Here is a 27978-nt window from a genome sequence, read left to right as displayed (position 1 = left end):
CATCCCAGCTTCTGAGGAGAAGCTTCCCAGCTTCTGAGCAGAAGCTTCCAAGCCTCTGACGAGAAGCATCCATGCTTCTGAGGAGAAGCTTTCAAGCTTTTGAGGAGAAGCTTTCAAGCTTTTGAGAAGAAGCTTCCAAGCTTCTGAGGAGAAGCTTCCAAGCCTCTGACGAGAAGCATCCATGCTTCTGAGGAGAAGCTTTCAAGCTTCTGAGGAGAAGCTTTCAAGCTTCTGAGGAGAAGCTTTCAAGCTTTTGAGAAGAAGCTTCCAAGCTACTGAGGAGAAGCTTCAAAACTTCTGAGCTTCCGAACTCTTGATGAGAAGCTTCTAAGCTTAAGATAGTTTTCAAGCTTCTTAGTAAAAGCCTTCAAGTTACTGAGAAAAAGCTTCTAAGCTTATGAGAGGTTCCCAGGCTTCTAAGAAGAAACTTCCAAGCTCCTGAAAAGAACGTGATTTATCGAGTGACCCAAAAGTGCGAGATGAGCTAGAAAACTATCCCAACCGATCAATTTGATAAATATCTGTTTATTTTACCACAGCTTTATAGCACCTAAAGTTCCGGCGGATGAGTATGCGGCCGGAGGTTGTACGTTATCTTCGTGCTGTCGGTCCGGGTGGTGATCCTCGCTCGGCAGTTCTTCGCGTGCAGCTGCGCACACGCCCAGTAGACTTTAGTGTCGCTGACACTCTTCTTGCGGTAGCTGTAGCCGTCGATGGTGAGCTTGGAGTTTCCTCTCTGGGTCATTCCCACGCTGAATACGTGCTCCGATAGGTTCAGGATTGTGGAGCGACGTCCTGGAATTGGGGAAGAAGAATTTAAAGTTAGTGATTTAGTTTGGATTCGTTTTAATTATGAAACTGGAAAATAATTCTAGTACTGCAGTTTTTATTGTTGAATTCTAGCTCCTTTTTTGTATTGGCAGATTGAATTCGCTAAATGATTAAGTAATTTTGCAATTTGGTAATTGGACTATCGATCACCGGTTCACATAACCCTATCGTCATTATTGGTAGGATCACCGTTCCGGATCTCAGAACCACTTCCGCGGATGGTTGTGCGCCACGAAGTTGAACTTCACCTCCGCACTGTTGTTGGCCACGGTGGCAATCTTGGCGCGGCACTTCCGGAAGTTGGCATTCGAGCACCGCCAGACCGTTTTCGAGCCCGTTCGGTAGTGCTTACAGTAGCTGTAGCCGTCGATCGTGATCCTCGTGCCGCCGGCTTGCGTTTTGCCGTACTTGATCTCCGGGTTGATCAGCTTCAGTACATCACTGTGCCAAACTGGAATTAGGGGAAAAGGGGGGTGACTTGTTAGTGATGGCATAACGGGCGTTTGGCATACAATCTTAGTAGGCTTTATGTTTCATATTCAGCAGCGTTGGAATGTTTTTTATTTATTATGATACAGATCGAGTACAACTTTTTTGATTACTCAATAACCTCAGATGCAATATAGGCAATACACATTTCAAGAAAATCCTGGAAAATTTTCTGGAAGTTCCTAAAGGATTCATGTAGGGATCTCAAGTACTTCGAAGAAGATTGTAGGTGAATCCTGGGAATATCCCAAGTAACAATTGCAGGTTTATTACGGATGTATCTATCAACTTTCAGGTTCAAGTCAGGTACCAAGGAGAGGATAATCTTAGGCTTTTATAAAACCGATTTGATCAAGCACGTTGAAACTTTTATGTGAAGGGCCAAACATGAGTTGGCGGATCGATATTTATAAGTACTTACGCATATCCTTCCAGGAACAGAAACCATTTTTTCATTATGATGTTCTCATAAACTATAGCTTTTGAAATTCTAACAAAAAAAAAAACATGAAAAATTGTGGAAATCGATTAGTGATTAAGTAATCGTAACTCAAAATAAGTACCACTTCTAGTACTACATTTGGTACTTGATACCCAAGTTTAACAGATCGCAGTACACTTTTCGCGGCATTCTAGATTTCGAAAAAGGCACTCATGTGCCTTGGAACTACCCAAAATTGCCTTGGCACATGAGGTAAAACATCCAAATCTAGAATGCTGTCAAACTCAGATACCAATTGCAATACCAAGGAGCCAAGTGTAGTACTAGAAGCGATACCCATTATGAACGCGACTACTATGTCTTAATTTCGTCTTTGATTGAACTGATACTCTTTGGGAACAAACTCATAAAATCTAGTACTTCCACACCTTTTGCAATCAAGCGTTTATACTGCTGATGAACCTACTGATCACCATAAGAATCCGGCGGATGCGAATGCGGACAGCGATTGTGAGTTATGACCGCATTGTAGGCATTGGTGGTAATCTTGGCTCGACACTGGCGCGATTTGGCGCATCTCCAGTAGGTGTTCCAGTTGTACCTGTGGTGCCGGGTGTAACTGTAACCGTCGATGATGATCTTGGTGTTTCCCCTACAGGTGGCAACATAGCTCACGGCATGGTTCGTGAGGTCCAACTTTTTCTTGCAGTGACCTGAAATGGAGGGTGGATTCGTTAGTGGGAATTGGAGACATTTACAATAATTAGAATTTATACACTTGGAAATTATTTTGAATTGCAAATCTTTATATTCCAAAGTAAGGTTAGATCAAATATGAAACTAAGACGTACTAGCCGAACTGACATCTGCAACCACTTCTAGTACTGCGTTGGGTATCTCGACACCCAAGATTGACTGATGGCCGTACACTTTTCTTTCCTTCCTACATACACTTCAGCCTTCTACCTCACGAGGCTATACCAAAGACAAATTTAAGACCTCCATGTCCCTTGCAATTGCTCAAAATTTTATGGCTCATAAGGTAATCTAGAATGCCGTGAAAAGTGTACTGCGATCTGTCAAACTTGGGTACCTTTTACACTACCGAGGGACCGAATGCAGTACTAGAAGTGGTACCCAATCTGAGCCCGAGTGTGACGGACCTGGCTATACAGCAATGTACATATAAACGAAACTCGAAGGTCTCATTTTCGTCTTCCCTTGGTGTGCATTAACGTCACAAACAGTTGGAATTATCTTCATTTGGATAAGTAGGCATTTAAACCCTACAAGCCTCTGTGGATGGTTGCGCAAACCAGCTGTACAAACCTCATGTTAATTCGACGGTCAACTGATACACATAATCTGCTGTATTGATGCTTGAATTGTTGGACACATACCACATACCTAACTCGATATTGAAGGGACCATCGAGTGCAACTGCGATCCAAGGGACCATCGAAATGGCTACTTCCAAGCAACCTTTACTACGGTTCTCGAGATACGGAATATCGAGTTAGGGAGAGTTGATTGTAGTAAGAAAATGTCTTACTTAGCATTCTAATGTATAATTTACTGTTTGCTCTGTCTTATTGCGAAAGACAATTATGATGAGATCAATCACTTATCACTGAAAGCTAGTTTTGCATTGCATTTGAATTTAGCAGTAAATATACTGGAGGTATTGAGAGTACATGAGTGCATATCATTTGAGTGTAAATGCTTTGGGTTATAATAAAAAAAAAACACACAATAATTATTCTTCCCAAAATACGTCAACAAACTAACTTTTCTGTATTTTTTCTCACTCTACTAGTTTATCAGGTCGTTGGCTCATGAACAAATTTTGTTTAATATAAAACCACATATTATTCTCACGTCAGATAAAACTGTGCAAACCATGAATCCAAAAGGATTCTGTGTAATCGATCAAAAGTTGCATCAGAATCGGTTTACTGCGATTGCCTGTGTTTGATGTCAACTGAATTATCCCACTCTATCGATGGTCTCATTGGCTTGGTCAAACATTACACTTTGTCACACCAAATCAATCGTATTGACAAACACTTTTCGTTATGATTTCAATTGCCCTTTCACTTTTTTTTTAGAAATTTTCAATCAATCACCGGTGCAAATCAAAACAAAAACACGAACGGAGAATGTTTTTGTTTTGTTTATTTACCTGTGTTGCCAGATGTTGCGGCATAAATATTTCTTCACGTCTACAATAGCGCAATGCCTGGTGGAGGTAAGCTCACTGTGCGTGGCTTGCATATGCCGCATATGCAATGAATTTCAAGTAATAAGCAAGTGCATGATTCATATATTAACTATATTTTTATTGACTATCAGAAACATTGAATTGAATTACTATGCTAATGCACAGACTGATTCAGCAGATACTAGTTTTAACAGAAGTACGCGTTGACTGGCTAGAGTTGTGCGTTGGGGAAACGCCGCTGCCCATATAAAATGTCTCTGACTGTTATTGTTAAATAGTCTAAAAATTTATCGAAAAAGTAAAATATGGGCTATGCAATGTTAAGTATTGAAAAGCTTATCTAACAAAACATACTTAAATCGGTGAAGTCGTCTAAAAAAAATTTAAAAATTACAAAATTATGGCTCAAGGTTTTTATGCGCCCAGATGTAACAATTAAAAAATAAATAAATTAAAGACAATAACAGCAATAAACAAATCACAGAGCACATATTACATTTGTAACTTTCCTTCTACGTCTGGAGTAGGGAACATCCCAAGTAAAACTTTTAGCTGAATAACAGTTTATTCAGCTAAAATATACTCATTTCAGCTGACTGAGCTGTTACTCGGCTACTAATGTTACCTGGGGTCCCAAGTAATTATGATGCTCAAGCTTCAATTAATGCATATAAACGGTGTATATAAAGCTACCATTACTGTACATGTATAGTAAAAGTTGATTTAAAGTAGAAAAGGGTTAATAAATATTGTCTATTTTATTGAACATTTTCCGGCCTTACGACAAAACCATGTGGTTTCTGTTACATTCCATTCTAGTAAAGTTCTATATCGTTACCATAACCGATTTTCACAAATTACTAGCCCAATATAAACACATTCAACATTCAACGCTTATTGCAACAAACATAAACGTAATACAGAGTAGTCCACCAGAAAAACAAATGCACTACTCAAAAACGATTGCACCATTGTTTTTCACAACAGTCTTTTGTTTAAAATAAGAACAACCGAGAAAGAGAAAAAATCAGTAACATGAAAAATGTAAAAAAAATGTCAGCAAAAAAACAGCTAAAGACAGCAAATAATGCTACTGGTATAGGGATTAATCAATTGATAGCTGTCGTTGTATGACGGCAGCCTCACGAAGTCGTCGTTCCACAAAAAGCTCCGACTGCACAGCATAGTAGGAAGATTTAATATCAAGAAGCCCATATTTGATACGTTACGCCTTTCTAAAAAGAGTAGGGTAACGGTCGTATTTTGGACCCCCTAAGAAAGTGATCTAAGTTTTTTGTTCCAATTAATTAATTGCACAGCGAACCAAGTCAAAGAACATGCCAAAATGTAAAGAAAAACTTCCTCTACGAGATAAAAATGTCCATAAGGTCACAGGGTGGCCACCGAACCGGGAAAAACGTTGAACGAACATTTTGGAGCTACAGACCAGAAGTCGTAGAAAATCGTTATGTTTGAATAACTCATTTGAATGCTTAATTTTTTTTAATGATTTAATTTCAACTTTCTACACTATGCGTCTTAAAAAAGTTCGACTATTCCCACAACATCGCTAACCATGTTTCGAAATATTTTTCAAATCTTTCCAATACTGTCAAAATTACATTTATTTTAACCTTTTCTCTAACATTTTTGACTCGATGTTTTGAATCAAGGTTCAAGTTTTTTTTTCTTACAATAAATTATTTTAAAAAGTATCTAATATTTCATTCTTTAAAAAATCGACAAAAAATAATAAATTCGGTAGAGATACATTCTTCTGCATGTGTGGCTTCGTTTAATTTTCAGCTTAAACTTCACACTTGGAATAAATCACAAATTTCTGTGCAATTCAACCGAATAGGGCAAATGTACCATTAGTGGTGCACCTAAGCGAAAACTGCTAAAACATGGTGATAAAATCAAAAATTATATGATTTTAGCATATCAATCGCTAGATCTCAAATCCTTCTATCATTCAAATGTATAAAAATCACGATTCATTTGAAATTTCCCTGCAAAAAGCCTTGCACCAACAATAGGAACACTGTTCCTTTAGTGGAGGTATGTTTTAAGAATGGTTCCTTTAGTGGCGCAAACCATTGATTTCTTATGGGACCCTCCACTATGGGTACTGATGCACCACTATAGGTGCAAAGGAGCAAAAAATTTAAGCAAAATAATTGTTTAAAATAGGTTTATGGTTAAATTTTATGAATATTTTTCGATAACTTGCATCATTTTCACATCGTACATCATGGAAAAATGTCACATAGCCATAAAAAAGTGCGAAACATGTCAAAACACACTACCTCCACTAAGGGAGCGTTTGCCCTATTGATGTTTTATTTCATCGATCGATCCATGAAGCTGGAAAAGCTCAGCTGTCAAAAGTATTGAATAGTTCGGAAATATTTCATGAATTTCCGATGGTTTCTTCTTCTGAATAGCGAGAACAAAATTAAACATGTGATGAGTGAAATGAAGTCCAGTATATTTATATAAATATACAAAAATATAAACTTTAGCGGAATTCTCAATTATAAATACGCCGGCCACACATGATTTCACAGATTTTCAGTGTAAACTTCGGTATATGGTAAAAAGATTGATTTTCATTGTCAATTCATGTCAAACCACTGTTGTTTAACAGAAAAATCTGTTGAATCATATTTTACAGATTTTTCCTTCATTCTAAGTGTGTTGTTTGCTTTTGAGAACTCTTGGTTTTCATGAAGAAAAAATCAAAAGATTAGAAATTGAGTTGAAATATCTTCAATTAGCTAAATAAAAAACCGGGAAAATGTTGGCGATTGTACCGGGAAAACCGGGAATTTCAAAATGGAAATTTGGTGGCCACCCTGGGTCATGTAGGATCTAAAAAACGTCGAAAATAATTGAATTGTGAAGCACTGTTTTTCATTATTTTGGACACACCAATACATTTTGGACCCTCAGAGTATATATTTTGGACACCCGGCATTTTTCATCGTTTGACGACAAAGTCCACGACACTGGTTGTATAATATGCTTGCCCAAAGTCTAATCAATCGATTGACAATGGAAAACCGAAGAAATTCTACGCTTTTAGTTAAGAAATTTGAAAAAAGTTTTTGTTTACATTTGGAGAATTTCTGACGGCTTCAATTTCTGGGTGTAACGTGTTGTAACGGTTGTATGGATGAACCGATTAAATTAAATTAATTTCAGATAAAATAAGCACATTTTCTATGTACATACGGTTGATGCAAGTGCGGAATAGTCCTATATGGCATGCGAATTGAGTTGGTATTACGATTTAAATTGGGAAATTTGCAGGAATATGGCTCAGGGGGTCCAACATTATTAGTTACCCTACCCCTTGAAAACGGAATAAATTTAAAAAGTTCCATCGAAAATAATACACAACTCTAATACAGCCGAAATAAAGGCGTTAAGGTCCCTTGCAATGTATCAAACTTAGGTCACGAATTCAGTACTAGAAGTGGTATACACTCTGATTCTGAATACTACGTCTTTGTTTCGTCTTTGATTCTAATGCTGACATAATAATGAAGCAATAGGCAAGCTTTAGTGAATTTTTTAAACTAATAGAAAAACACATGGAATAATGTTTGAAAATCGGCTTATATTATTCCGAAATGCTGTAGAAAGTCTAATAACATTAGTATCCAAAAAAGCCTTAAGGTGATTATAAAACGAAGCCAAACTTTGAATGTTCAAGTGCACAAGACGAGAGAATCTGACAACAGTTCGCGTTGAAAACCAATCAAATGCTTGCTTGCTGGTGGCGACCAATGGTATAGATTTTCAACGCGGAGCGTTTTTTATTTCTCAAGCCTTGTGCTCTTTAAAATTTGAGGTGTGGCTTCGTTCTATAACCACCTTAATACAAACATTATATAATACCCTTTCATATATAAAAGTTGTTATCTTTTTTTGTCAATAAAACTATATTATACGGTTCGATGAAGAAAATGTTAGATTTTAAAACACATTCTGTATATGAACCCAACAATTCTTGCATGTGTAAGCATAGTTGACAATATTCGTAAAGTTTGCACTGATAAGTAACCTGAAAAAAACGTAAAAAAAAACATTCTAGACAAAGTACTCATATTTAGATTGCGTCGAAATTCTCCTCTCCCTTCTAAATCCTATCCATTGGAAATTGCAAATTCTAAAGCGTTAGAAATCCTCTCAAATGTTCCATCGAAATCTTCCGGATTTCCGGTACAAGTCCTCCAGGATTTCGTTTTGAAATTATCCAGGATTTTGCTTCAAGATCCTTTAGGGATTCGATTTGATTTTTTTTTTGCTCAGAGTTTAATTAGGATTTTACTTTAAATTGTTCAGGATTTCACTTCGAAATCTTTCTTTGTTATGGTTTGGTGAGGCTTTTTTTCGAAACCATTTAGAGTTTCCCTATGGAATCAATCAGAATAATATTTTCGAATTATCGAATACTAGTTTTTCGAATTTGGTTTGAATTTATTTTTAATTTTCTTTCTGAAATTTTTCAGTATTTTGTTGCAAATATTTTTAGGATTTCAATTCACAATTTGAACAATTGAATTGCTTCGGGATTTTTTAGGATTTCACTTAGAAATCACTCAGGATTTCGCATCTGAACCTTTCAAGATTTCCATCGACATTTTTTTAAAATTCACATGGAAAATTGTCAGAAGATTTGCTTTGAAATTTATCAGGAATTGAATTTGAAATCTTACAAGGTTTTTTGCAGTTCCGTCCCACTCGGGCTCAGATTGGGTACCACTTCTAGTACTGCATTTGGTTCCTCGATAGTGCAAAAGATACCCAAGTTTGATAGATCGAGTACACTTTTCACGGCATTCTAGATTACCTTATGAGCCATAACATGGAGGTCTTTAATTTGTCTTTGGTTTTTGCTTCGAAATCATTCAAAAGTTTTGCTTTGAAATCTTCCACGTTTCTACTCTGACATTCTCTATAAAATATTTCAGAATTAGGATTTGATTTTTTTTCTAAATCTTCTATATTCTATAGGATTTCGCTTCCAAATGTTTCTGAGGCTTGAAATCCTGCAAAATTGCGCATGTAGTCTATAAAGATTTAACTCTTTTTTTTCGATTTACACTTTGAAATAACTCAGAATATCACTTTAGAATCTTTCAAGATTACTTTAGGATCACTATCACTACACCTTTCAAAATTTCGCTTCAAAATGTTCAAAGATTGATTTTGCTTCGAAATCCTGACCGTCAGTAATCGTTCAGGATTTCCAGTTGAAAACTTCCGTTTTTTTGGTACAAATCCTCCAGGATTTAATTTTGAAATTATCAAAATTTTACGAAATTTTTCAGAGATTCATTATGTTTTTTTTAACTTCGCATTCAGGATATACTAAAGCTATTCGCTATAAGATTTTTGGATTTTCATTTAAAAAATGTCAGAATGTTATTTCCAGCACATCACATCGGAACCAAGCCACTTCATTTTTTGAACTCATTTGGAAAACCGGTAGAAAATGCTTTGAACGCTTTGTAATCTTCCATATTTAGACTAACGTTTTCCATGGAATTGTTTTTTTTTTTCAAAATCAAAATTTTCCTATTCTGTTTTGATTTATTTTGATATGATTTCAATTCGATCCAGGCTTCGGTTTGATTCGATTCTTTCAAAATTTTACTTTGAAATCTTCCAGTATATCACATTGAAATTGTGTGGGATTCCGCTTTATTATATTGAGGATTTTACCTAGAATTTATCAAAATTTGCCTTAAGGGTAAGATTAAGGGAAGGTAAGGTAAGGTAAGGTAAGATTTCCTTGTGGCATCAATATATCATCTCAGATGTCAAAGCTCTGCTTGAAGAATTTTGAAAAATTCAATAACTTTAAGCTTAGCTTAGACTGACTACACATATCAATGGTTGCTATTCCGTGATTGACCGAAGTCAGTGAAAATGCACAAAAGAATCAACTAGAAGTTCGGCTGGGATTGGCCATAATCTTCTTCAATGTGCATAATTCAGTGCCTCTATTTATACAGGGTCAATAACGGCGCCGGCCACGTCCTTGCAGTCAGGTGGGATTGGGGGAAGGAATGTTAGTGTGTAACCTTTGCTATTTGGAGACCGTGTTTGCCTTTGCATCTCCACAAAGGTTACTGGGAGGGATGTTTGTTAATGGGAAGGATCGTTGGGTCACAGGATTCACTTTGATAAGCGATTAGACCATGATAAATAATGATTTGTGAGATATATACATGCTTATTTGCAAATATAATATTTTCATTTGATATGAACAATTTCTATGTAGTGGAAAATTATGCCGACACTTGAGGTGACGAACCATTCAAAGTTTGTTGAACAAATACCTAAATGTAACATTCCTACAGCTGTCAGGACGAAAGCATGTGTTATTATATTTTACTCATTTGAAAAGAAACAAAAAACTTGATTGGTTGGAACATCATAGAACACTCTTATTCTTATGCCGACACTTACAGTGGCGAACCATCCAAAGTTTGTTGAATAAAGTGAACTTTTCGCAAGTCTACACTTGTAGTGTCGAACCATTCAAAGTTTTTTTTTAATTACACAAATAAAGGTAAAAAGGGGTGTTCTGAAAATAAAAAAATGTGAAACATAAAGAAATTCATGAATCAGAGTTTGTGTCGACACTCACAGTGACGAACAATTCATAGTTTGTTGAAAATTCATATTTACGTCCCACAATTGTAACGATTAAATGTGCAGTCATACATCCCAAAGAACACACATGTTACAATTGATGCTCGTCAACTCCTATAAGACTATATTTTGTCATATAAGAGTTAACATGCATCAACCAGAACACGTGTGTTACTCGGGATATTTTATAGATTAGAAATAGTAGCATGAAACGAGCTCACCAATTGATCCTTTATCCTTCACTGTGCAGCCACAATCCACTCTCAGCTTCACTCGTTTGCTTGGCTATATAAAAGCACTCAGAAAAAAAAAGCGCGCGACCCGAAAAGGAAAAAAAACTTGGCTTTCTTGACGCACTGCCCAGCAGCAAGCGTCAAGGTCAAAGGATCAAAAAGAACTAACCGATCACGCCACTTTTTCACTTACTAGACCGACGCGCGACATGTTTGATCCTGCCTTCGTCGCTCGCCCCCGTAGGAGCAAGCGTCAAGGTCGAAAGATCAAACAGAACTACTTTTGAAAAATTCAATAACTTTAAACCCATAAAAGGGACTAGAAAGTTTATCTAATGTTGATATGTAACATCAATAATTTTCAACTGAATGTAGAGTAAGGTGGGGAAAAAGTTCGACCTTAGTGGTACAATCAAAGTTTCCAGGAAAACAATAGCAGATGAAACAAAACAAATACTCTACAGTGAACCTTCAATATATTGGCTATAGTTTTGCTGAACAAACTTGTGTAAAAATATTTACTCATTCTAGGTTATAACAGTTTCAAAATTGATTGTTTCAAACGAACTTTTGCCCGGTGGGGCAAAAGTTTGCTGGCTAAACACAAAATATCGATACTTTTATGACAGACATACTTTATACCAGCCGTAAACTTATGTTTGCCGAAAAATACACAGTACATTTTCATCAAAAAATTTGGCCCCATTAAAAAAATGGGGTTATGGGGTGTATTAGCCCCAAAGCATCCTTATGATAGGCCTAGAAACGCTCTTACATAAAATATTGAAACATATTTTATCTTCATTTGGTTCCATGCATCGAAAGTTTGACCAAAAATTACAATTTTCACGTCGAAAAACAACAAATAGCCATAATTTTTACAAATCTCAAACAATTTTTATGATGTTTGGAGTGGAAGTCCCTTACTTGAGTAGCATTCGAACCACCATGACATTTGTAAGTGACGGATTTCACGCCAACTCGACACGCGATTGGCAGCACCCCTTCATAATTCAATGAAATTTTCTGGATGTCAAAAGTATGTGAAACTAAGATACTTTGCATATTTTGTATTTTCAAAATAGATCTAGTCTAACATTTGAAAAGGGTCAAAGTTTTTTTTACTTTTTTTATAAACCCGTATAACTCGAAAACGGTAAGACCTACAAAAAAGTGTTGTATGGGGGACTGTCGTGAAATTTCCTGAAGTTTTAGAAAAAAATATTGAAAAAATAAAAAAACATTTTCTACACCGAAAAAACAATGATTCAAAACTTTAAAGTCGATTTAAAAAAAAAACGGCCATTTCAGATTTTGATCATCCTTAAGCAAAAAGTTTTGTAATTAAATTTACTAAAAGTCGTCCATACATTGCAAATTGGGCATATTTTAGGGAAAAAAGTTTTTCTAACAACAATTTTTTTAAGTCCAAATTTTTTATTTTTTATTTTTTTTATTTCGTTTTAAAAAGTGTAGTATGCTCATATTTTGAAGTGATAAATGAGTTTTAATCACAAAATAGATTATATTTGTTTTATTGGGAGTAGTTAAAAGAAATAAAACGGAATTATACAAAGTTTTTTTTTTTATTAAATACAATTGATCTCGCACCAAACCGCTTATGAGAAAATGAACTCCGTCTAACAATCCGATGGGTTTTTAATGGTTGGAAAGATATCACAATAATATTTTATTTCTTATTTGGTCAAAGCCAATCTTAACAGGTGTCTGGAAAGGGTCAATATTATGCTTATAAAAAAAAAGTCGTGGTTTTTTTTATCATGCATCATTATTTTTATTATTGCTATATATCCTAAAACGTAGTATCTGCACATGAATATTTACATTATTTTTGGGCTTTACTGAATAAATTGAATATTTTTGGTTCATCCTCTGAATTGGTATACCGTTTGGCTGCAATTTGTGTATCACTAATAGGCATAAAACAATGATATTTTTGGGTACCAGGGACAGTTTTAACCTTATCAAACAATTCCATCAATTCCTCTGACATTTTAACATACTGTTCATTAGATATATAACAGAAATTTAATTTGGTGATACATGTATCAGTTTGTTTCACTGCCCAGTCGAATAGTTCTCGCGGAGTTGCGATTGTGTTTCCATAGTCTTTTGCAAGACTTGCTCTTTTTGCCATTCGCTTGGGAGTGTCACCAATAGCGTCACAGGGGCCTTTGCCATGGGATGTGGCAAAAAAGTGCCATTCTGCTTCCAATCCATATATTTTCTTGAAATTACATAAGCTGGCAAAATTTTTTTTATTTTTATAATGAGCTGCAGCTCCATCTGACATAAAAATAACTTTTGAGAAATTTATTTTTTGTTTAAGAAAATTTATCAATTTTGAAATAAATAGCTGAACTGCTACTGTATCATGGGTCAACACTTCTGATATTATAATAAAACTAACGTTTTCCAATTTATTATCTTTTTTTATGGTAAATCTCGAATGGGTGTATCGTTGCTTGGGAATTATTCCAGTGATATCCTTGAGCAGCGTTTTGTATGATAAAACTATAATTTTCAGAAAAGTCGCTAATTACCAGTATTTCACCTTGTTTTAAGGAGTTTTTTTTTGTTTCGTAGAAAAGAAGACTGTTCTTTGCAAATAAAATCATGAGTTATTAGCTTATCAACTTTCTCCACGAAATACGTAACAAATTCTTCAACAGGCTTTATTATAGTTTCTAAATTACAGCGATCGGTGGTGAGCCATTGCTGAAAAACTACATCTTCTTTGTCGCTTTCCTCTAAAAGCGAGATTAGTTCTCCTGTAATATTTTCTTTGGAATTACACTTTTCACATTCTCAAAAAAAACAATCAGTCGTTCTTACTAAAACATCGCATAACAGTTTTTCACAAATTTCTGCCTGAGAGACAATTCCTAAACTGTTAAGCATTAATTTAACATTTTCGTGGTATGTGCACACACATACATTGTGAATTCCTGTGCTATCGAGAAGCCTACAATGTTTAGGCCTCAACATAGTAAACAAAGTAAAACCAATTTCTACATTTTGGCATCTTTCTTCAAAAATCATGTACCGTCAACGTACCAGTACCCGCTCATGTTCCAGTAGCCCGCTCACGAGCTTAAAAGGTAAGGTAATTTCAGTAAATATACAAAATAATGTCCACAGTATGATTCAATTTGTCGATTTGAACAGTATAGTGGCTATAGTTTTCGAATTTACTTAGTGCAAACTTATCTTTTTTCAGTGTGAGCGGGCTACTGGAACATGAGCGGCTACTGGTGCACTGATGGTACGCCTCTTTAAGAGACATCATCAATAGACGCTTTTGAACTTGTTCTTTACTACCATTTCGGTACTCAGAAACGAAGTCATTGGCTCCTGGCATAGGCCTACTAATATCATCACTATCAATGAAATCAATAACAACCTGTTTATCTGTTTCACTAATTCCATGCCCACTTCGAGCCCTTGTGGTACATAGAATGCCCTGTTCATTCACAAGTTGTTTCACTTGTCTTACCATGTAAATTGGTGCCTCGAACTCCTCGACAATTTTGTTGATCGACCACGACTTAGGAAGAACCGATAATATTTTCAACTGGTCATTTCTGTCAATACCAAGTGAGTTGAATTTTTCTTTCAACTGATTGGTGATTTCCTCGAATGCCTCCACCTTGTCGACGTCCATTGCATCCATGCCTAGTATGTCATGACGTACAGCTTTGGTGATCTCCACTGACTTTTTGATAGTCCAAGCTCCTCATGTTTCTCGACGAGATTGGGGATAAATTCAAAGTTTCAATAATACTGTTGAATTTTTCCACGTTGTAGGGGCCTAGTAATTCATTCGCTGATGGGACGGATGGCAAAGATGAACAGGACGGGACTGCTTCTGAAATATACAATAATGTCGAATTAATATATTGATATGGGTTCTATGTAAACAATCATTGTCGTTTAATGTGCTGCAAGCAAGGATGTTTTCTCTCGCCTCAATTCACACTCAATCCCAAATTATTGCCGAATCGATTGTTGCACTTGGAGAGGGCAACCGAGTTCATCCTCTCAGGCGAAAGGCGACATGGCAAAGAGAACGTTGAAATGAACATTGCGCGAGAGTCAGCATCGTTCGATTGGCACGTATGTTCATTGCAGTCCACTTGTGTTGACTGGTGATCCATTCTTCACTGCCAGCAGGCTGTTCATTATCGTTTCGTGATCCGATCCTGCGCGTCAATTTGCACCGCTCGATCGGATCACTATTCGATTGTGTGAAGATACTATCGGTAACCTGCATCAATGCGTCGGTCGCTCGGGCGCTCTTAGGAATATTTGCGATCATATAGGATTATAGACGGTGCGTGTCAGCAAACTGGCAATGTTTTGAAAACTCGACCCGTTCGTCACGTGTTTTTAAGCTTTGTAACAGAATGCATAAGAGACTCCTACGGTATATCAGAAGAAGAATTTATTGGCGTGGTAGAGAATTAGAAACTGTCTGCCGAATCTTGGATGTGATTCTTATGATTAGAATTCAAATGTGTACTCGTATATGCGCTGGTATTCAGTACGGCATCTCGCACGGATGTCAAGATTTTTTTCCTTTAATAACTATGCGAATAAATATTTCAACAATGTCAATGTTCAAAAATGTTTTCAATTTTTAAACAAAAAATCTTACACTAGCAATGGGGAAGAAGGGTTCGAGAAACCGACGAAAATTCTAATGTGAACAGCCCTTTAATATAATGTTTTCACAAATGTCTGTGATATATGAAGTATCGTCTTCATCTTCTTGTAAATTTGAACTTTCAATTCAATCTTGTGAAATGATTTAGCGAGCTAAACATTCCTTTTTCCATTGGTAATAAGTATTTGAACGAATTTTGATGCATAGGGTAAGTTAGTCATATTGATGACGATAACCAATTTATAGCAATTGAAATGGTTCTGTAGGTAGCAGTATGACATATTCATTGAAATTTTACATTTTATTTTTAATTCATTAATGTTTATGATTAATCTAAGTTATTCTTTGAGTTTAACAGCAATTTGAATTCGACAAATTTCTTCCCTCGCTGTGTAATTCTTGCCGCATAGAGTGTGCGTAACCTTAGTGTAACTATAGGCACTAGTGGGTTTTTACGGCCGTTTTGCTAAAAAACATTGCAAAATATATATTCCGAATATCCCGAGATTCGGGATTTCTCGAATTCCCGGGATTCTGAGATTAAACCAAATTGAGCATGAGCATAGATAACCGAACAGTTGCTACTCCGTGATTGACCAGAGCAATCGAAGCAATTGCACAGAAATTTAATGAATGGAGCTTGGGATTAGCTTACCATGACTACACACGAACGCAATTCGTCTTTCCATTATTCTTATCAAAGTATCCAAAAGTATCTACAGTCGAAGCTTGTTATAACGACATCGCAAGGGACAGTCATAATAGAGAAAAGTCGCTATAGAGTATAGTTATTACAATAAAATATTTTTCAAGGTGCCGAAAAATGTCGTTATAGAGAGTTTTTGTCACTATAAAAGTTGAAGTTATAACGAGCTTCGAATGTACAAGACTTTGAGAAAACCTTCCAAGTAATCAATCAAGATTAGTCAATGTTTAATGCTCAATGAGCGACCTCCGGCGGTTTTTATTTGCCAAGATAAATTTTCCTATAGTAAATCTCATCGGGGCCCAGATAGCCGTAGCGGTAAACGCGCAGCTATTCAGCATGACCAAGCTGAGGGTCGTGGGTTCGAATCCCACCGGTCGAGGATCTTTTCGGGTTGGAAATTTTCTCGACTTCCCAGGGCATAGAGTATCATCGTACCTGCCACACGATATACGCATGCAAAAATGGTCATTGGCATAGTAAGCTCTCAGTTAATAACTGTGGAAGTGCTCATAAGAACACTAAGCTGAGAAGCAGGCTTTGTCCTAGTGGGGACGTAACGCCAGAAAGAAGAAGAAGAAGTAAATCTCATACAAATTTTGATCGGCTGTCGCTAAATTATAGTATCACCGATCGAGCTGAAATTTTGTACAGTTTTTACACGACCCAAATGCAATCCAAAAAGTGGAATTAAGCGAGAATCTGATTTTTGTCCCAAACTAATGTACACAGCGCAATAAGGCTAATAGGATCAATTTGAGCAATGGTTAAAAAGCTTCCCTTGGTTTGAATTAAACATAGTGTTTTAATTTGTAGGGTTGTTACTTATACAGGATGCATCAAATATTATGGATCCGTTGTTCCAAATGCGCGTTCCGATTTGGCGGGCGCGCGACAATATACCTACCCGACTCTAGACATGACAACAACACAAAATTTGGAATGTAATTGAATTAAAAAAAGTGTTTACACAAAGAAATGAAAAACAAATATTAACAAGGTATATACCTATCCATTTCATAGTCACCAAATAAACACATTAGGAAAAGAGCCTGATTATTATATAGAATAATAGTTTCGATTGACACCAACATAACTTTAATATACATTGGTCCTTAATGGTGACTTTGGGCCAATATTTTACGGCAAATTAAAACCAGAATAATGAAAACAATGTGGTATATTTGAATAATACATTATAAATAGCCACTGGATGGTCATGGATTTGTTTTTTGACACCCACACGACAATACGCACGTCAGTATTCATATTAGATGTTCTATTTTCTGAGTTATGAATATAATCATTGAATCCACACAGTTCGAACGAAACGTGTAAATTTCTGAGACATATAATGCACATAATTGGAGCGTGGAATATCATGGATATTTGCATGATATGTCATGTAAACTTCAATTATATCTCATGTAACCCAACAGGACCTAAATTTACATGACGTCATGTTTACATCGCATAATTGAAGTTTACATGACGAGTAATCTTCATTATTTTTAACTGTGCATATTATAATTCGTTCAAATGTTCGAAACTTTTTTTAAAATGTCCACTCTTCCAAAAGTTTTATGATGTAGGTCGTTCTAAATTTGGCTTTTATTGCAAACGGAAATTGTGAAAATAATACGAAATAAATTGTTGAAAACATTTGAACTCCTGGTTTTACTAAACAATTAAAAAAAAATATGGATTTCTAACAAATAAAATAAAATTATAACAGTTTTCTTCAGCGTTTTAATAATAAGCAGAACGCTTTGTTGAATGCGAAATAGGGCGATTAAGTATTGCAGTTTGATATTTCAATTTAATCCGTTTAAACTGTGTAACAAATAATATCAAGGATATCTCACGTCTTCTTCTGCAGTATATTATATGTTATAAAATCTTTTTCAACTCTTTCGGTTGAAAATAATTTAACTGCATTTATGCTCAACGCTGAAGGAAGCGGAAAATGATTGTCCTCATGATATTGCGCATTTATTTCGCAACTGGCCTATCGCAGAAGTTTTTACAAGTGCGGAAATGTTGATAAAAGTGCGCGATTGCATCAAATCGAATCGGTGTCTTTAGCGGGCTTATTCTTTGCAATTCAAAGCATAAGCGCTCTGAAGACACCAGCATGATTCGATGCATCCCCGCACTTTTATTTGCATTTTCGCACTTATGAAGCCGCACTCCGTAGTCCAGTAGTGAAAGAAATTGACCATATTAAAGTTCATACAAAACTGTCAAATTAACATACAAAAAGTATTATAAAAGGGTGAGAATTGCAGCGTTGTTGAATTTGTGTTGTAAGAAAGTCAATTATACGCACGCAAAAGCTGTCGGACTTGCAAATGCATTGCAAACGGCTAGATGGATCTTCGTAGGTGCGAGCCGTGTCCAAAACGAACAACATAGCAAATAAAAAAAAGTATTGCAATACGTACGAATAATGCGAAAACCACCATGGAATGATTGCGATCAAATGAGTGGAAATCCCTCTCTTTTTTTGAAAATTATCGGGCGGCGATTCTCCTGTATGCGATCTGTATGTAGCCGCTATCATGGCATGAATCAATCGGCTACGCTGTGTATCTTTGTTCATTTGCGAGAAGAGAAGAAAATGAACAAGTCAACCGAATGACACAATCCGTTCATTTATTGACTTGCCCATGCGCTGCTTCTCCTACCACCCGGTGCGAATAGGGATGGTGAAAAAGATAATAATTATCGTTGGCTCTCGCTGATTCTCTCGCCGATCAACAACACTGGCTGCAAGGTAAATTTATCTTACCTAGCATTTCATTGGAGGCCTGACCGCTTGTTGGTGGTTGTGGATTTTGATTCACTTCGCCTCCACCCGAACGTCGTTTTTTCTTAGGCGGACTTCTGTGGAGCCTGGTCACTAAGCGACATGACTCACAAATATGCATAGTTTCATCAAGCTGATGACTATATCCCATAGCACGTATGTGTTCGATCATTGTTGGTGACAAGTTTCGCAACTGGCTACGCCTGCACTTAGGATTGTTTATACCGGCGCAACATCTCGAAATTTTACTGCGCGATAAATCTTGTTGATCCATCTTTAACTTCTTTTCACAAATTACTTAGATAAAATGAAAAGAGTTTTATTGACATCAAGCTTAAATAGTTATATGCATAGGTAGAACGACAATTATAAGTTAAATACCTACAGTATTGGACAGAACATTTGCAACTTTTTCGATTTTCCATACAAAATGACCTACTTTGGTAAGCTATATCTCAGTTATTTATGGACCGATTCGAATGAAATTTTGGCAGAACATCAGACATAACTTGAATTTTAACATACATTTATGAGTGATTTTTCCCATCACAAGTTCAAAGGCAGTAACGATTTGACTAAAGTGAATTTTTTGACGATTTTTAATAAATGGCATAACAAATAATATTAAAGGTATAGCTTCATGGTATCTTCAGCAAAGTCGTAGATATTGACGAGATGAACAAGTTTGCCGAAGACAATTTTTTTGTAGGGCTATCAGATTTTGAGATAAATAGTTTGGAATTTTTCGTCTAAAATTAGACTACAGTTAAACCGTTATTACTCATAAACCCGTGATTGAAAAAAAAAAATATTCAAAAATATATGTTTGAATTCAAGTTATATCTGATATTCTGTGAAATTTTCATTCGAATCGGTTTATAAATAACTGAGATATAGCTTTCCAAAGTTGGTCATTTTGTATGGAAAATCAGAAAAGTTGCAAATGTTTTGACCAATACTGTATCTTTCTATACACTCACGCGGTGATTGTTGAGTAACTCAGGTCGTTAACGGACATTTTAGGTAGATAACAATACAAACATTATTTCTTATTCATCTGGCTTGTAACGCAGGTACGTTTAGTAGTATTTTCTAGAAGAAAATTTAATGGGGTATGGATCAGGTTGTTCCTTTTCAATGTTTGCAATCTTTCGAACCATAAAAATTCGTCGGATTGTTAGACGGAGTTGATTTTCTCATAGGCAGACGGCGAAATCCATAGATTGCCTTCATTTAAAAAACATAATCACTGCATAATTCCGTCTTTTAACTATTCTCAATAAAAAATACAATTTATTTCTGATTCAAACTCATTTATCACTTGAAAACACGATCATATTTGATGATTTAGAACAAAATCTTTGAAAAAAATTCAGTTTTGGACTTGAAAAATTCGTTGTTAGAAAAACTTTTTTCCCTTAGATATGCCCAATTTGCAATGTATGGACGACTTTTAGTAAATTTAATTACGAAACTTTTTGCTTAAGGACGATCAAAATCTGAAATGGCCATTTTTTTTAAATCGACTCTTAAGTTTTGAATCATATTTTTTTTCAGTGTAGAAAATGTGTTTTTATTTTTTCAACATTTTTTCTAAAACGTCAGGAAATTTCACGACAGTCCCCCATACAACACTTTTTTGTAGGTCTTACCGTTTTCGAGTTATACGGGTTTATAAAAAAAGTAAAAAAAAACTTTGGGACTTAAAAAATTCAATGTAAAGTATCTTAGTTTTACATAGTCTTCACACCCAGAAAGTTTCATTGAATTCTGAAGGGGTGCTGCTAATCCCTTTGTCGAGTTGGCGTGAAATCCGTCAGTTTTGTTTTGAATAAAGCTAGAAATCTCAAAAAGAAACTCTTACCCTACTCGAACTTTTGCCCCACTTTACTCTATGTAAATACCATTCGACAAATTTTTATGGTGCCAAATTATGTGAAAAGAATGTAAGAATGTGGAATTCGAAGAGTATCTATAAACATCATTATAAAAATTCAAATTGCGCTGCAAAGGTTATATCATAGTTCTATCCTGTTTTGTCATAAATAACCACAGATATGATCAGTCTACATTAAGTGCAGTACTAGATAATACTCATTTCAATTGGCTCCTTTTCTCCGAACGTCGTCATGATAAAGTCCTCGCTACTTCTCCGTCTTCACGAAACACTGCTCAATCGGCGGAAGCGGTGCTTGCTGGGGTTGTCGTTGTCGTCGCTTCTTCCGATCAGGCAACACTTCCTTTTCGGGTGCGTACAGTTCCTTCAGACGGGCACATTCGCCCGGTCTGCGGCGTTCCACGATGATCGGATGGTTGTGGAACCCACGCAGTCGAACGGTTGGCTTCTCTCCCTTTTTGGCGCGACCGGTGGAGGCACGAGCCGTGCAACTAAAGGAACAGGGAATTGTCGTAAAAATGTTATGGTACTAGGGTAGTTGAGTATGTCTTTACCTCAGAACTCTGTACTGATTGCAGGACCAGTACTGGAAATCACCATATGCTTTTCCTCGCGTGTACAGATACCCGTTAACGTTCAGTTGAGTTTTACCCCGGACGCTAATTACGAATGAAATATCTGAAACAAAAAAAAACGGATAAATTTTAATGAAATGTTTTTGAGTAGTGGTATGAGTTACAAAAGAGGAGAACAAATCGTTCAGGAGGATAGTATATATTGATGACATAATTTATCCGGGACATTCATAGATGAACACTATTACAATTGTAGTACTAGAATAGTAGCGAAATACAGTTTGAAAAACAGGCTTATTTTTCTTTTGCCTTCGATCGAGGAAGCGATCGACGACGAGGCTCCACATCTGGCAACACTTTCCGCTCTCGATCGTACTTTTCCTTCAGCTTAGCATACTCGCCCGGTTTACGACGTTCCAAAATGAGTCCATGGTTGTGGAAGCCGCGGAGTCTGATGCTTGGGTGGTCCCCTTGCTTCCTACGTGGCGTAGCAGCGCGAGCAGTGCACCTAAAACAGGGAATGGACATTTATAATGCGGAAAATGGGAGTTTGAGGAAGTGATATTATTCTTACCCAAGGACACGACGCTGATTGCAGCACCAGTACAGGATTTCCTCGGTTGTCTTGTCGCAAGTGTAGTGGTGTCCGTTTACGTTCAGTTGAGTTTTTCCGCGGGAGCTCATAACGAATGAAATATCTAGAATGAAAAACATTTTTTGGTTAAATATCTTATAAAAGGATAACATTTTTATAATAAAAGACATGTATGTAGGAAGGCACTCAACAATTTCTTTATTCTTCGAAATGATAATAATTTACAGTTTTAAATACCACTTTTAAATGCACGGATCCGGATATTTTTGTCCCACGCTGTTCGTGTTGTCTTATTTGCTTTCAACACATCAAATCGAAGACGAACCTAGATACAACTTTTGGTACTACTTTACTTCCTTTTCTAATCATTTTCCGCTCGACTCTTATTCGATACGATTTGAATACGATTTCGTTTCGATTCGATTGCGGTTCATTTACGATTCCATTTCGATTCGTTTTTGAATCGATTTTGTTTTTTTTCTTACTATACGATTTTGATTCGATTTCGATTTAAATTTAAATCTATTGCGTTTTGTTTTCAAACCAATTTTTATTCAGTTTCTAATCAATGGTGATTTCATATCTATTCGATTCATTTCATTTTTTTCGATTTTAAATTGAATTGTATCTTAATAAATCTTCGAGCTGTTTAGTAGAATACCTATAAGTAGATGAAAAAAACCAAATATAGTACTTAATTCGGTTTTTTGAATTGTATCGTTTTCAAATAAATTTTCATTCGATTTTGATTCAACTCCGATTCGATTTCAACTTGTTTTCGATTCATCTTCAATTCTATTCGAATTCTATTAGACTCCGGTCTGATTTTAATGAGATTTCGATTTATTTGATTCGATCCCTGTAAGATTTCGATTATTTGAATTCGATTTGATTTTTATTTTGCTTCGATTCGGTTTGATATTGATTCTATTAGACTTCCAATCTATCGTTTCCAAATCAATTTTATTTTATCTCGATTCGATAATTTCGATAAAATATCAATTAGATATTTATTTGATTTCAACTTGATTTCGATTTGATTTCAGATCAAATCGTTTTCAAATCATTTTGTTCGCTTTCAATTCCATTGAATTACGATTCAAATTGATTCGAATTGAGTCGTTTTCGAATAAATTTTCGTTCGACTTTGATTCCATTCAATTTCGAATGGATTTTGATTCGATTTAGATTTGATTACGATTTGATTTCTATTCAATTTTGATTTGATTTGATTTCATTTAGTTCGATCAGTACGAATTCAAATCTATTTCATTTCGTTTTCAAATCGATTTTAGTTCCATTTATATTCGATCAAATCAATTTTGAGTCTTTTCCTATTCTATTATATATCGATTTTGATTTCTATTCAATTTCAGATTGAATTGATTCGTTTTAAAATTAATTTTCATTCGATTTGGATTAATCTTCGACTCGATTTCAAATCGGTTTCATTCGATTTCAATTCCATTGAATTTTGGTTCGATATCGATTCAAATTCGAATGAATTTTTATTCTAATTGATTTCGTTTAAATTGCGATTTGTTTTATAATCAATGTGGATTCGATTCGTTTTCAAATCAATTAGGGTGCCGGTGCCATTAGTGGACTATCTAAGCTATAAAAAAATCATAACAAAATAACGAAAAGCCTTAACAGAGATCTTTTGGCGTGAACTGAAAGATTTCAACCTCTACTATATGAGAAAAATATAATAAGAGTGATAAAACAAATTTTTTAACATGAAATCACTTGAGCCACTATTGGTACACGTGTTCCAGTAGTTGCGCTAGTGCTCCAGTAGTAGACGTTCGGGAATGATACACACGCAAAAAAATTGTGCGGTAAAAACTACTATTTTAGGGGGTTAACTTAAGCGCTCGCACCGGCAATTTTCAGCAGACCAGAAATGCGCTTGATTTTACCATGTCTGTAGTCGAAATCAGATTGTTGTAAATTATTTCTGTCAAATGTACCAGTAATGTGGTGGGATGTACCGTAAAGATAGTAAATTGGTCTGAAATTCCATGGTAGTTTCAAGAATGGGCGTAGTCAGCTAAAATAGTAATTCTTACCACAGATTTTTTTCCCGTGGCATGGAATTTTTAACAAAATGGTAAATGTTTACATAGGTTTAACATTTTTCCCTCGGAAAGGCAATTAATATTTTTCGAATGAAGCATAAAGATCATCTCTAGTGCTTTTCTTCATTTTTGTACATCCATTTTAAAAACTGCTTCCATCCATTGATCTACTACTGGAACACAACGGCAACTACTGGTGCAAGGGAGCAAATGTTTTGCATAAACTTAATTATTTATATGACTTTTGGATAAAATGAAAAGCTAAAATTTGTCAAATCGACAAAACTAGAGACGATCTATCCACCAAAAATAGCACATGTCGTTTTTATCGAAAAATGTTCGTTTTATTCCATAGTCCAATCTACTGGTACATTACAATCATTGGTACCGGAACCCTATTATTTGATTTTGAATGGATGTCAATTTGATTTCGGCTTCGATCGATTTTGATTGATTCTCGATTTCATTTGATTTAGATTTGATGTCGACTCGATTCGTTTTCAAATTAATTTTCATTCGATTTCAATTAAATTTGGTTTTGAATTGACCTTGATTCTATGTTATTTTGGTTTGATTTCAATTTGATTTTGATTTAGATTTGCTTAAATTTTGATTTCGGACCAATCGTTTTCTAATCAATTTTGATTCGACTGGAAAATCGATTCGGTTCATTTCCAAATCGTTTTTAAATTCGATTTTGGTTTGATTTCGATTAGATTTTGATTCATTTCAGATTCCATCCGATTTTGATTTTGAATTCAGTTTTGATTTGATTTCGATTCGAAGTAGATTTCAATTTAATGGAATTTCGATTTGTTTTGGATTCGATTTAGAATCGTTTTCAAATCAATTTAAAATGGGAACGGGCTATTTGGCATAAAGTCATTTAGCATAAGGTCATTTGGCAAAAAAAAAACATTTAGCATACCGTCAAACGGAATTACTTGCAACGGCGGGTGACTTTCCACACATTATAATTAACAATCAAATTTCACTATAAAATGCAAATATCAAAAGAAAATTTATGATAAATCGGTGGTAAAATACGTATGACTAACCATTCAAGTAGTGGTCACAATTAAAGCAGTTATAAGAAATATTTTTACACATTAAACATAGTTATTTTAAATGGCTTGAAAACTAATAGTTGATGGAGGTTCAAAATCGTGGTTTACAAAAATAATACTCTACATAGTGTTTCTATTACTAATTAGTGATAATACGAAGCATTTTATTTTCTGAAATTGTAGCAACAACTTTTGAATAAAAATGCTTTTTTGACGGTATGGTCTTTTAGCATAATGGCCATTTGGCATAAACAGAATTCTAGCATAACTTATGATCTCGCCCTAAAAGCCATTGGTAACCGAGCGTGTAGTTCGTTGTTTATAAGTTAAAGGCTTTCAAAAGATGGTTTGATAAGCAAATGTTATGCCAAATGACCGTTATGTTAAATGTCCTTTATGGCAAATGAGTTTACGCCAAATGACACAGACTAATTTCAGATCAATTCGATTCGTTTCCAAATCTATTTTTATTCAGTTACGATTCCATTCAATTTTGATTTTAATCTCGAATGGATTTTGTATTCGATTTCGATTAGACTTTGATTTACCTTCCTTGAGATCTGAAATTTCCTGTTTTTTCCTAGCTTCTGAAAACGAAGATTTTCGTGCTGAATGAAGCCTGATAGAAATCGGCATCATTCGACAAACCTCTAAGTAAAACGACGTTTTATCGCTGACGAATAAGAACTTTTGACCGCAAACGCAATTTTGAAACCAGTTCAAACATAGCTCCAGGAATGCCTTCAACAAAAACAGATACTTCCACAGATTTCTCCAGAAATTCTTTCGAAGATTCCTCCAAGAATTGTATCAGAAATTCCACCAAGGTAATCCCTACAGCGATTTTTTGGAGGAATTCCACTAAGGATTTTGCCAGAGATTCCTCCGCGAATTCCCCTAGGAGTTCCTCGAGGGAGAACTTTTGATCGTTAATAGATTTTTAGACCGGTTCCGACAGGGCTCCAGGAATTCCCTCAGCAATTCCTCCGGGAAATGTGTCAGAGGTTCCTCTAGGGATTCCTCCATAGATTATTATTGTATTCCAGGAATTTCTGCAGGAAAATCTCTACAAGGATTCTTCTAGAGATTGTGCAAGTAGTTACTCCAGTGATTCATCCAGTATAATCTTTACTGGGATTCTTTCGAAGATTTCTTCAAACGAATTCCAGTTTATTTAGCTGAAAAGAGGCTGTATCAACAGTATTTTAGCTGAATAAGCTGTTATTCAGGTATCAAAGTTACTTGGATAGAGCTTCCTCCAGAAATCTTTCCAGAGACTCCTCCAAGGATTCCACCAGAAAATCACTACAAAAATTCTTGACTTTATCCAGGAATTGTTGGATAGCAGGTACATCACACACCCTGCAGTGAAGATGTCTTGGGTAAGAATTGTAGAGGTAATCGAAATAGATTGTAAATATGAATAGAGTAAAGTGGGGCAAAAGTTCGAGTGGGGTAAGAGTTTCTTTTTAAGATTTCCAGCTCAATTCAAAACAAATCTTATAAATGTCATGGTGGTTCAAATGCTATTCAAGTAAGAGACTTTCAATCCAAATATCATAAAAATCGATTGAGATTTGGAAAAGTTTTGGCTATTTGTTGTTTTTCGACGTGAATATTGTAATTTTTGGTCAAACTTTCGTTGCATGGAATCAATTGAAGATAAAATCTTTTTCAATATTTTATGTAAGGGCGTTTCTAGGCCTATCATAAGGTTGCTTTGAGGTGTATTAGTTTTTGCATAGATGATTGAAAACAATTTTTGGCCCATAGTGGGGCAAAAGTTCGAATCAGCGGGGCAAAAGTTCGACCCATGTATAAAATCACGGAAAAAATTGCAAATTGCTCAAAGTCCACATATTATCTTCAAATTCAGTCAAATTTGTCTGATCGTGTGAAAATTGTCACCAAAATTTCACATTTCCACATAGTTATGTGAAAAACTGCTATTTTTGAGTATATTACAATTAATCCGGTTTTGGGCAATTTTTTGATGAAAATTTAGTGTGTATTTTTCGTCAAACTTAAGTTTACGGCTGGAGTAAAGTATGCCTATCATAAAAGGATCGATTTTGTGTTTTAGCCAGCGAACTTTTGCCCCACACTAGATTCGAACTCTTGCCCCACCGGTGGGGCAAAAGTTCGAATAAGACAATTAATTTTGAAACTGTTATAACTAAAAATTGGTAAATATTTGGACACAAGTTTGTTCAGCAATATTATAGACAATATGTTGACGTTTCACTGTATGGTATTTGTTTTGTTTTAACTGCTATTGTTTTCCTGGAAACTTTGATTATACCACTAAGGTCGAACTTTTGCCCCACCTTACTCTATGTTGATACCCAGACATGGAAAAAAAGAGTGGAGCTGGCTGGTAGCGATATCAGCGAGCCTGCGGTTCGAGCGGAATCCTGTTTTGAGTAGTCATTATAGTTTTTAATAGGCTATGGGCCCAGTAACGCTGAGCCAGCTTCAATGAGCGACCACGAGGAAGTACCTAGACGAGGAGGCAGAATCTCGGTGAGGAGGTAGAACCTGGAGAGGAGGTGGCTTGGACGAGGTGCCCAAGAGTTGGAGGCCAAGATGCTGAGAACGAGGCTGTAGGATAGGACAAGCTTGGAAGAGCTGGAGGAACTCGAAAGAGCTTGGAGGACGGCGCGGTTGACCAAG

At 35.7% G+C, this 27978-nt stretch overlaps 2 protein-coding genes across 4 annotated transcripts in view; both read right to left on the bottom strand.

Annotated features, from left to right (window-relative positions):
• Positions 1-27978, bottom strand: part of LOC5573536 (modifier of mdg4) — a 419719-nt gene that overhangs the window by 129705 nt on the left and 262036 nt on the right. The gene's annotated exons all lie outside the window — the stretch shown is intronic.
• LOC5565165 lies at positions 870-3921 on the bottom strand. Its single transcript, XM_021838323.1, has 4 exons — positions 3571-3921; positions 2191-2475; positions 1742-1810; positions 870-1282 (listed from the first exon to the last, which is right to left on the bottom strand). Exons 3-4 carry the CDS (start codon positions 1743-1745, stop codon positions 1032-1034), a joined length of 255 nt encoding a protein of 84 aa, XP_021694015.1. The 5' UTR covers positions 1746-1810; positions 2191-2475; positions 3571-3921; the 3' UTR covers positions 870-1031.

Source organism: Aedes aegypti, chromosome 1 (genome assembly GCF_002204515.2).
Source record: "Aedes aegypti strain LVP_AGWG chromosome 1, AaegL5.0 Primary Assembly, whole genome shotgun sequence".
Lineage (NCBI taxonomy): Eukaryota > Metazoa > Arthropoda > Insecta > Diptera > Culicidae > Aedes > Aedes aegypti.
The sequence above is the reverse complement of the archived record's forward strand: the minus strand, read 5'-3'. Positions and strand labels throughout refer to the sequence as shown.